The 11,422-nt window shown below is 44.9% G+C and overlaps 1 protein-coding gene across 2 annotated transcripts; it reads left to right on the forward strand.

Moving 5' to 3' along the window:
- The first annotated feature begins 2,024 nt into the window (after positions 1-2,024).
- On the forward strand, positions 2,025-11,111 carry LOC114862004 (homeobox protein orthopedia B-like). Of its 2 annotated transcripts, none has more exons than XM_029161819.3 (3): positions 2,025-6,943; positions 7,241-7,647; positions 9,725-11,111. In XM_029161819.3, the coding sequence occupies exons 1-3, from the start codon at positions 6,868-6,870 to the stop codon at positions 10,226-10,228; spliced, it is 987 nt and encodes a 328-aa protein (XP_029017652.1). In that variant the 5' UTR covers positions 2,025-6,867; the 3' UTR covers positions 10,229-11,111. The 2 variants fall into 2 exon arrangements, with proteins under 2 accessions (XP_029017652.1, XP_029017653.1); XM_029161820.3 differs by having other exon boundaries at positions 2,026-6,904.
- Positions 11,112-11,422: the final 311 nt, after the last annotated feature.

An 11,422-nucleotide genomic window follows, 5' to 3' on the forward strand; every position in this document is an offset into this window, starting at 1 on the left:
GTGGATATGGAATGAACAGCCTTTCGCCCTGGCATCAGCAGGTCGTTCCGGCTTAGAGAAAATTAATTCACATTTCTCCTCTTCTCTGACCTCATCGCCTCTGTAGAAATGAGACTAATGGCGGATTATTTCATTTATTGACTACATTAGTGGAAATATGACTGTCAAATTTCATTGGTCTCTAATCTGAAACACCATTATATTTCTTGGTTGAATTGGAATGACCCCTGTTTGGATACTGCTCCAGTTTGTCCTATCAGCGATTTTTAAGCAATATGGCAAAACGTGTTGTGAGCCCTTCTTTAATTATTCAGTCCGTGTTGTTAAACACATTAATCCAATTAAAAATTCTACCTCATTATGCTTTAATTAATAAATACTTGCATACAGCATTATATGCCTGACTTGAAACTCCCATGTTTGTATGGAAACCGTGATACATTTTCAGATATAATTGACTGTCACGCAACAGCAGTATTGATTGGCTTTTTGCAGAGAAAACCTTCTGACGTCCCCCAACCTATTTATCCACAATAACCAGTGGTAAATACAGCGCTGCTCCCACTGCACAACTTTCGGTTTCCACTAACAGGCAGTCTGTCCAATTAAAAGTGGCCATCGATTATAGATAGCTGCCTGCTGGCATATGAAGGAGACAATGTTGGACGCTATGCCACTGCCAATACAGGCCGCGGGTAGCCACGCGCTAACCAGAGCTGACACCAGCATATTAGATGTGGACTGGGTTAATTCACCTGCAGTTGGCCCCTGTGTTGGCTCCATAGCGCAGTGGTTTACCTGCCCGCTCTAAATGCTGATCATTAAGTTGCTTCCAGCAGCCATGATTGGCGCAGTGGGGCTCATATCATTGATTAAAAGCGAAGGCTGATATCGCAGTTATTTCGGCTCCCTCCTTCCTCCCAGCGGTCCGGCTGGAGAGGGCGAATGTAAGACACGTGGGATCAGATCACCTTTGTTCACTGAAGGGTGTGCGGAGCGATATTTCATGCGTGCGATTTCTACATGGTTCATATTGAATGGCATCATCTTAGTTTGTTCCTAGTGCGATTTCAGACCGAGCGATCTCGTCACAAAACTTGCCGATAAAACTGTAAATAAAAACCTAAAAGGTCAGTTTTAGTTAAAAGTGTGAGGCGGCGAAAAAATGACCACTAATTTGTACGTCTGTGCGGAAATAGGTCCGTAGCTCATGGTCATCCCCTGTTATTGTGTGCGAGAGCCTCTGAACCTAATTCCAATTTTCCCTCTCCTATTTTCCACCGAGCTGCTTTTCCATTAACTTTGGGAAAACACGGTGGCAGGTCCATTTAAAAAGCCCGTGCTCCACCCTTCCCATAAGCGCCACAGCTCAGGAAAATAAGAAATTAAGAACGAGGCCCGTTTCATCATCAGCCCCTGTCTCCCCCCAAACACAGAGACGGCATCCTCCAGTGGAGCTCCCGGAGGGGGGGCGGGGAGCTTTACCTTAGCATATGTTAACTATTACAAGATGTCTCGATGGAACACAACGAAATGACTGGTAATTGACATAAAATATGACAAAGTGTTTGAGTCTTTGTGTGGAAAGCGCCGCGTATTACGGCGTATCAGCTCCGTAATGCGACTGACTAATGAGAGATCGGCCTCGCACTCACTCAGCTGATTCTGTGAAAAATGAGTTTTGTGTTGTCATTCCGACAAGCCGGCAACCGCGGCCGGAAAAGACTATTAGCCGGAATCATTATCAATAGCCATATTTTCAAACTCTATTATGGCAATCAGGCTAGAATTTATTCAATAGATTTAGTTCATTTGGTTGTAATTGATAAATAATCAAAATTTATCAATGTACTTGCACACATTTCACTAACAATCAGGGAAAACTGCCCCATTTACCAGCTGACTTGGTCCAAATTAGAGCTAAATTGATGATCAATTAATCTTGGGAGGGGTAGTGCTCCGTGTTTAGCAGAGGAGCAGCAGAAAAGTGGCGGGAGAGGAGGGAGGAGAAAGAGGGAGGAGAGGATGGTAAAGAGAATGGATGGATGAGAAAGTGTGGGATTTGTGAAGTGAGGGGCGAGCTGGGTGAGTAACGCACTGCAAACACAATGAAGCCGCTGGGTGCAGCACACAAATAGGTCCGGTTCCTGTTGTTTCGCAGGTTTGGTCTTCCTCGTTTCCCCTTCGTCATATCATCACCTACACATAAACCACATGGAGTTAAAGTGGCCTTTGTGCCGGTGTCCAGCTCTCACTTAAGGTACCAGGTCCATCACTTTGGGCGAGTGAGAGTGAGCAAGGTCAGGCAGACTGATCCCATTTATTCTTTAATTTGCTGAGGCATTAAATTGCATGATGTGACTTTGCTGCAGTTTGATAATTAGCAGCACATGTTTCTAATTTCGAGCTACTCAGAGACACTACTGACCCAAGTCCTCCCCCTTTATCTGCTTTTCTAGCACCAGCGGAGTCTATGGCTAGTGAGTGTCTGTTTGCCATAGCCCCTCTGGCATTTCTATGTGGATAATATACTGTCACATTATATGACATTACTATGGCGATTAATAATGGTCTAAAGTACAGTTGTTTCCAGGCTGCAGTGTAGAAAAGGCTCTCGTTCAGTGTCTGTGAGCCTCGCTGGCACCTGTAATGTAAGGCACTCATTACCTTCAATGATGCATTACAGCTTCCTAATGACGGAGCCTCAGTAATGGACCTAACTAATGATCAGACTTAAGAAAGAACATATTCTAATAGCTGAAGCAGAACTGGAGGGGAAGTCAGGGTGTCAGAGGGAGGGAAGGATTGGAGCAGGAAGAAGCCAAAGTGTTGGCGCTCGCACTGTAAATACAGTCAATTTCACTCTGTGCTTAAGACTCTCGCCTTGTTAGTTCAGTGTTTTTGCTTCAGTGATGATTAACTTTAGGTTTTATCAAATAGTTGACTATTTATAAATGTGAAGTAAGTGTGCCTTACACCATGTGAGGCCTAATGAAAACACTCACGATCATGCGAAATCAAGCTTTTGCTGCGAACATCAGTAGATGCGAAGCCAAGAAGCTGTCGAAGCAGATTTCTACCAAGATTTGTTTTGCTCTATAGGCCGTAAACCCTTGATTTTACAAATATCCCATTTTCAGAGAGACGACAGCTTTGATTTCAAACAGCTCAGCACAGGCTCAGAGATTTGTTGTTTGCTTACAACGTGGCAGACGCAGCTCCTTCACTTTTACAATATGCGCTAACTTATCATTTATATTCAGAGTTTGTTTGTTTCTGTGTTCACTCGTCTCATCCACAACCTGTGTTTGGACCAGAAATAACTGTGATGTTCAGGGCTGCAACCTTTTAGTCCATTAGGTGACTAATTAGACGTTAAAGTAAATCACTGCTAACTTGGTTAATTTCAGCTCAACACTCATGTGGACAGTAAAATCATGAAACCATTCACAAATAAGCTACAGTTTATAGAACAAGAACAACAATAATTTTTATTTACTATTTTAACCAGAACCAGGGAAATCATTATGTTGACAGCTTATTTCTGCTGTGATGTTGTACAATGCATCTAATGAAAGGATTAATGTGATGCTGTGTGTTCAACTACCTCTGGTGCAGGACAGAATTTACCATAAATATTAGTGTTCAGTAATGTTAGCTTCATCTGATGCTGTGTCTTCAGTCTAAAAATGAAATACATTTTTTTAATCTCTGCTAAGTTCTGTATTTGTAGAGCAGCTGCTGCAACATATTTAATGACTTGAAAAAGTATCTTTCAATCTGTAGCTTTTCAAATGGGATTTTTAATGTGCAAGTTGAAAAGTATGAGAATAAACACATTTCTTTAACTTGCTCATTCGTTCACTCTGACCACGTGCCTTTTAATAAATGATCTAAGGATCCTAAACATAGATCGTCCCCTGTTCACAGGGTCAACTATTACCAGCAGACGTAATGAAACGTTCAGACTCTAAACACTGTTGCGCTAATGAACCTATTGTGACTTTTCAATTCTATTTTAATAAATCCGGCGAACACACACGCGCACTCATTTGCCGCCAGCGCGCCGCGCGCCGTGACACGCGCCTCTTCCTTCTCATTAAGGAAATCGCTCTTCTTTGCTGATTATTTTATTTGAAGCCGTGATTAGCGCTCCGTGCACCAGATCACGCGGCGCGTCGGCCCAAGCTGAGGGCAGCGGGCCTAATTGGGGCGTGAGATGCGCAGGTTGGTGCAGGCGAGCTGCGTGGCCGAAGAGGGAAGCCTCTAATGGGGTTGTCTGCCTGCGGCTCCCCGCTTATTGGTCTGCTTCTTATTCCTGCGACTGTCCCCATACACACGCACAAAACTACAGCGTGATTTGCTGGAGAGCCATTTCTGCAGATGGAAAATCGATTGTCCTTTTAGATTTCTATAAGCGAGCGAATGCAGATGCACGAGGCCTGAACACACGGAGCAGCCGCCTCTCCCGCCGCTCCACGTTGAAATTGGGTTGTGATGTAAAGGATCTGCCTTTTGTTACTCGTATTCTTCTCACCTGTTCTGCAAAAGCCCATATGAGCAATGGATTTTACGCAATTTGATTGCTAAAAAACCGCGGAGAGGGTGGACACGGAATTCTTGATCTTTGAAATTGCTCTACAAAATTGCATTTGTTTTTGGTGCGCTTCCATTAAAAGTGTCTCCTCGCGTGTAAACAGCCGTTCCGCACTCAGATGCGCCGCATTAACTCGGGAGGATTGTGTGTGAGTGTGTTTTTACTGGGGAAGATTGATGTGGTCCAGTTAGGGAGGCTGAGTGAGACATAGACCCATTTCAAGTGGGTTCCTCTCTTACAGCAATAAGTTACAGCCAGCGGACAGCTGAGGGGAGATCTGGCATCCGAGCTGCTCTCACTGCAACAAACCACAATATCAATATTTATCACGTAGCTCTGCAGATAAATAGGCTGTCAAAATAACGACGACCTTTGATTTTACACGTGTCATATTATTTTGAATTTGATCTTAAATGTCCATTAATAAAATAATATAGACCTATAACAGGTATGCAGACAGCTTAAAATGCTCTATAAATAAAAGCGATAATTATTACTAAAAACCGTAATTATTATTTTTAATATTACTATTGTCTATTTTATATAGAATGCAGGTAATGACTCAATGCTAGTGGCTGTAGAATGTTTTTTAAATCACACCTTCTTAAATGATCAATTAAATAATTCCGCATGACAGCACAAACTTTATTAGTCATTAACTATCGGACATTATATGAATGAATGTACATTTCGCCCAACAAATATAACCATTTCAGCAAAACAAACTGTTTCTAACCTAACTGCATTATTACATCGATTTTTATGCACACGTATTGGAAATCAAACATCTTCCAGAGCATACAGACCGTCTCTCCTGACTCAAGCATTGGCCTTACAACTCCCAACACAAAGTCCCTCTCCTCTGGCTGCACGCTTCAATAACACGAAGTGAGGATCTGCTGCTGCTGCTGATGATTGCTTCTCCCGAACCTTCGGGATCTGGCCGCAGCTTTCCTCGTCTCAGTGGACCGTGCCCCGGTGTTATTTCCTTAAGTTTTCACGCTGTGCCACGTACGGGCTACTTCCCTGCGTCTCGGCAGATTGCAGTTGAGGAGCATAAAAGATGAGCTGCCTCCATGCGGCGCAGGACGAGCGAGGAGTCCTCGCTCGGACGCCTCCTTTGTGCGCCGGCAAAGAAACCCATTTAGTCCCAGACGGCGGTCTATTCAGCAGACTTACGCTGACATCTGCCCAAAGCCCTCGCTAACCAACACTGTCTGCAGTGGTAGGAGTGGGGCGCAGATCAATGGCTGTCCTGTTAATTGTATAATAGACCTACTCATGGAGCGCTGCTATCGTTTAGGGGGCACCGCGTCTGATTTTGTTTGAACCAAACGGGCCTAAATGCCTTTAATTGAGCCTACGCTGATGAAAAGTCGATGGGAGTTAAAGCGACCGATCACTAACAATCTTAAAACCATCTGTACTCGTTTATTTATTTATTTCCTCGATTTGTCTCAACAAATCACATGCCATGGGGGAATGGGAGAGGTATTTGTTATGTTTGTGATCCAAGGACGGGGAAGTGGGTCTCTGAGGTGCAGAAAGAGGCCTGGCTGCGTCTCACCTCCTGAATGCTGCCTAGTTTTTCATTCTGTTACCAATGTCCAAACTGTGATCTATAAACTGCATCTTCTATAGTCAGCGCTCAAACCCACAACGTGTATAATATGTGTAACACTGCACCTGGTGCAACACTCTAAATAATAGATTCTCAATTTGTTAAAATCGTATGATTTGGCGAATAAATAAATCAATTTTAAACGAGCCTTTGCACGAGCTCTGCTCCAATATTTTGCACGTGTATTTGTCTGCAAACAGATATACGTGTCATGGTAGAAGCTATATGAGATTAAACAAACACATTAAGATGTTTAACGTGGAATAATTTGCGCATGAAAAGCTAATAAATCAGAGGACGGAATGGCAGAGGATTGAATTGAATTGTAGTGTTCCTGCGCGCGCGGGTCTGTGCGCGCGCGTGCTCGCCCGCCTGCGTGCGTCTATGCGAGTGAAAAAAAAGGAAGAGGGGGGGAGTCACGTCGCTGACATTTCCAAGCTCTCGCTCTGATTGGTTCTTATTTGAGGAAGCTCACGGGTTCTTTCAACTAATAAGCGCCTCCCCGTCGCTCTAAAGGACATTATAATGCAAGGGACCTGCTTTTTAACCACAAAGCGAATTTTCGTTCATTTAGACCATGTATACTTTTTAAATTGCCCCAAAGTTGTAGGACTTTTTTGGAGCGCCTTTCGCCCTGGAGCGGTACGCGATGCTCTCTCACGCCGACCTCCTGGATGCTCGGCTCGGTGAGTTATCATCACTAAACTCCGGCCCTAAACTCCAGTGTAAGATTTCAACTTCTTATTTAACCTTGTGAAGTGATAAATAGACAGTGTAGATAATTGTGTTAACAGCTAAGTGGTTTATTGTTGATTGAGCATTTTTACAAGGATTTATCTGCTATTATTCACTGACGTACAGAATTACGGTGTAAAACTGTCCAAGCTAAACTGAGTTGAATGGTATTTGTTTTTACACAGCCTTGGTCATAAAGAAGTAATTCTGTGTGTTTTTGTTTTTAAAATGCGCGTAAAGACCTGCCGTGTTTGCACTCAAAGCCTTTCTTCACTTCATCCTCTCAGGGATGAAGGATGCTGCAGAGTTACTAGGACATCGGGAGGCTCTTAAGTGCAGGCTGGGAGGTGGGGTTCCAGACCAGGGGCATCCGGGAGACATGGCCCCTGGATCTGACTCTGTAGAGGGAACCACGCTTCTGCCGGGAGAAGACATCACCACCGTGGGATCCAACTCTGCCGGCATGCAGGTTAACGGGAAGGAGCAGGAGAAGCAGCAGCAGCAGCAGCAGCAGCAGCCGCAGCAGAGCTCCGGGCAGCCGCCGAGCCAGCAGAAGCAGAAGCGGCACAGGACGCGTTTCACCCCGGCGCAACTCAACGAGCTGGAGCGCAGCTTCGCGAAAACCCATTACCCTGACATCTTCATGAGGGAAGAGCTGGCGCTGAGGATCGGCCTCACCGAGTCCCGAGTTCAGGTGATGTAGATGATTTAACGGGGTCTTAACACTGGGTGATTACGGCAGGTTGGTTTGGGTTCCGATTAGACCGTGGGTCTTCAGAAAAACAGGGAAATAATCATTTAGAGTAATATCAGAAAGATGATTCAACGCCTGTTTCTCCCAATGCTAACAATTCAGGGGACGGTGCGAATGCTTGAATTGTCAAAATACTGGCGACAGTCTAACATAAATACATGCCATGAATTAAATATCATTCTCCACAATAGTAATTTCACTGGGAGATGTTTTTTCTCGTTACATTCCCTGCCTCGGTTACAAAAAACAAACAAAATAAAAACACTGAACGTTAAAAAAAGATGTCGGTTTTACTTGCGTTCTGGGCTAATGCCTATTTTCGCCCAATGACACAATGTAAACAAGTCAAATATTTCATCATTTAAAAATGGCCTAATGGTAGATACTGTTTAATTTTAATATATAAAATACATCCAACTCACACCGTATAAAATATATTTTTCGTTTAATATATAAACATATGGAAAAATAAGAACAAGCAGAACAAATCTTCAGGTGTCTAAATGACATTTGTAAATTCTTTGATCCGCCGCTGAAAGATCACGCATTGTGTGTTTGCCCAATTCTGACTTTATTGTAATTATCTGGACTAAATATATATAATAAATTACATTATACATTTGGGTGAGGCTTTAAAATGTATTACAACAATTCTTATTACAAATCAGTTACATTGGGAGTGTGTGGCGTTTTACTTTACAGTCAGTGTTGACATTTAAAAACGTTTAGTTATTCATATTTCTTAAATTAAGTCTACGAATTCTTTTTTAAGATATTTACACTGACACCCAAAAGGAACATACCGGCTCTAATAATCCAAACGCATTATCAACCAATTCCAGCCTTATTTATAACAGTGAACGGGTTATTAACCAGTGATGTAAAATGCATGCAAATTATCCCAGTGAAAGCAATAAAACCAGTGGAATCATTAGTCACCTTAATACTCGCTTCTGTACCGATGGCTGCTGGATCGGAGCCGCGCTGGGCAGAGCTCGCTGTTGGTAAACATTAGTGCAGGTGCAGCTTTCTGTGGGCGCGTGGGCCGGCGCGCGTGCCTTCACAGCCTCCCCTCTAAAAATGCTCCATCAGCGACGTCTTAATAGCGCCCAGGAATATATTGTACTTTTTTTAATGGAATGAGAAATTGCATTTTCTTTCTCCCCCGGTGTAATGGGTTTGGGCGACGTTTCACGCATGGCTGAGCGGAATGAGAGCGAGATTTCACTTTTAATACGCAGGCGTCGACTCGCGGCCCCGCGCGCGCATTAATCACAAGCCGAAGATGATGAAATCTTTATAAAGCCCAAGGAGGACGCGCGTGCGGTGTGTTGGTGGTCCCCGCGCGCGCGTGCGTGGCTTGCTTGGTTCTATTTTCACACTGTACAGTAATGCGCCATTTGTGTTTAAGGCCAATATTCAGTGAACGCGCTTGAATGCTAGAAAGATAAATAGTTTGGCTCGTTTCTGCCGAACGGTAAATTACTGTGTTTCCACGACTTTAGAGACACGTGCTATGATAATAATAGTCATTAATAGATAATATTCAATAGAGCTGCATCTGCCTGTTCCTGATTTACACCAGCACATGCTTGAATAGATGTACTGTGATTTGAGGAACACAAAGCAACTAATTCCTGGTCATTTGCTTCGTCAAATTTAAAATCGTGGCGCTGCCATTGACGCCGCAGCCTCTTACTCCTGTGGTTTAAGCGGTGTCCTGTTACAGCTCTGGGGTTTTAGGACTACGTGGACTTCATTGTCGTGCAATAAAAACTGATGCTGGGACTGACTGGGAGTTCGGATCACGTTCCAGCTGACTGTGGTGGTGGACAGAGGTCAGCACGAGACGCTGTGAGACCGGCCGTGGTCGTTACAGGCGCGACGAGCGTCCACGCTGACTCCTGTCCACCACATCATGAAAGCACCAGGCGCTGCCGACGCTTCGCCTGTGGCTGTCTGGTGCTCGGTGTGACCCCCTCTCTCGTGGCTCACGCTTTTGTCCGTCCTGCTGCAGGTCTGGTTCCAAAACAGACGCGCAAAGTGGAAAAAGAGGAAGAAGACGACCAATGTTTTCCGCGCCCCGGGGACGCTGCTGCCGACGCCGGGCCTGCCCCAGTTCTCTGCCGCGGCCGCAATGGAGAACAGCCTGTGCTCCTTCCACGCCAATGATTCTCGCTGGGCCACGGGAATGCCGGGGGTCTCGCAGCTGCAGCTCCCACCGGCCCTGGGTCGCCAGCCCGGCATGGCGCAGTCCCTGTCACAGTGCAGCCTGGGTCCGGGCCCGCCGCCCAATTCCATGGGGCTCTCGAACGGGCTGTCCTCCAACGGCTCCGGCCTGCAGTCCCACCTCTACCAGACGCCTTTCCCCGGAATGTCGGCCTCTCTCTCCGGCCCCACGAACGTATCGGGCTCCCCTCAGCTGTGTAGCTCCCCGGACAGTGACATGTGGAGAGGGACAAGCATCGCGTCACTGCGGCGCAAAGCGCTGGAGCACACAGTGTCCATGAGTTTCACCTAGTGACTTTACCAAACACACCTCACCACGTCCTTCTCCTCCAACACCCCAACCCCCCACCCCCACCACCTCCTCTAGCCCCACTGCGCGGCTCCTTTTCGGTTTTTACTTTCGCTATTTAGATCAAAATCAGAGAACGAAAGAGAAAATCTGGCCAGAAAATGTGCAAAAAAAAGTGGAGACAGTGTGTGACTTCATCTAGACATAATGACGAAAGGAAAGGGACAACACTGATGGACACATGGAAGTAAAATCTTGGGTACGGGGTTATTTATCTTTATTCAGAGGGATTTTATCAACTATTGATGATAAACACTATTGTAATGATCACTAGACTTTAGGCCCCAATTACACGGAGCCGAACAATCGTCGTATTTACGTTTTCATTGAGTGTGTCTTTGCGCACACGTGTTATTGTGTTCAGGTGAAGTTGTGTTACGTCAAACGGTTCTTTATGAGATTGGATACACGTCTTGGTAACAGCCCACCGCACACGCGCACCACACTGTAGGCGGGCCTGTTGAACTGGGTCTCTGCACTGTGCATGTGGATGAAAACGCTTGATCAGTTTAGGGAGAAAACGGTGCCCACTCAGATTGAACAGGTTCGCTTGTCTCTCCTGCGTGAGACTGGAGCATAAATCTGAAGAGTGAAAAAAATGCGATGACCTTTCAGTATCTGCTCTGTTTTAGGATGTTTTGTGTAGAGAAAACATTCTTGCTATGTACCCGCTGGTCTTTTTTGTGACATGTTTTAACTTATTGTATGTGCTATTACTTGAGGCATTTCTTAAATGTTTGATCTTACACCGAGATGCACCACATTGACGGGTTTGTACCAGTTTAAAATGAACAAACAAATAAAAGTAATTTTCAATAATGTCAAACCAGAATGATTCATGTGTCCATAAACCCCCGTAGGCGTTCGTTGGGTGAGGATGAGGAGACGCGCTGAATTATTTTAGACTCGTTTGTTTGGACTAATAACAAAACCCTTTGACAGAAACCTGGATGTACCTGCTGTGTTTTATTTTTCTATTATTACCGTCGTTGCTTTTTACAGTGGTGGGTTGACAGGGCGCAAGGCTTTATGAGGAGTGACTGGTCCGATGTGGCAGACAGCAGCGGTAAAGACGTCAGTGCTGTGATGTGACGGTCATCGCTTTTAACCATGACGGTCATTCCGCTGAACAGACTG

This window comes from Betta splendens, chromosome 9 (genome assembly GCF_900634795.4).
Source record: "Betta splendens chromosome 9, fBetSpl5.4, whole genome shotgun sequence".
Lineage (NCBI taxonomy): Eukaryota > Metazoa > Chordata > Actinopteri > Anabantiformes > Osphronemidae > Betta > Betta splendens.

Excerpts from the sequence above, each read along its gene's own strand:
- LOC114862004 (XM_029161819.3), top strand. The coding sequence starts at position 6,868 with ATGCTCTCTCACGCCGACCTCCTGGATGCTCGGCTCGGTGAGTTATCA. Across the intron at positions 6,944-7,240 it reads CTCCGGCCCTAAACTCCAGT|GGATGAAGGATGCTGCAGAG; the intron begins GTAAGATTTCAA and ends TCATCCTCTCAG. Across the intron at positions 7,648-9,724 it reads TCACCGAGTCCCGAGTTCAG|GTCTGGTTCCAAAACAGACG; the intron begins GTGATGTAGATG and ends GTCCTGCTGCAG.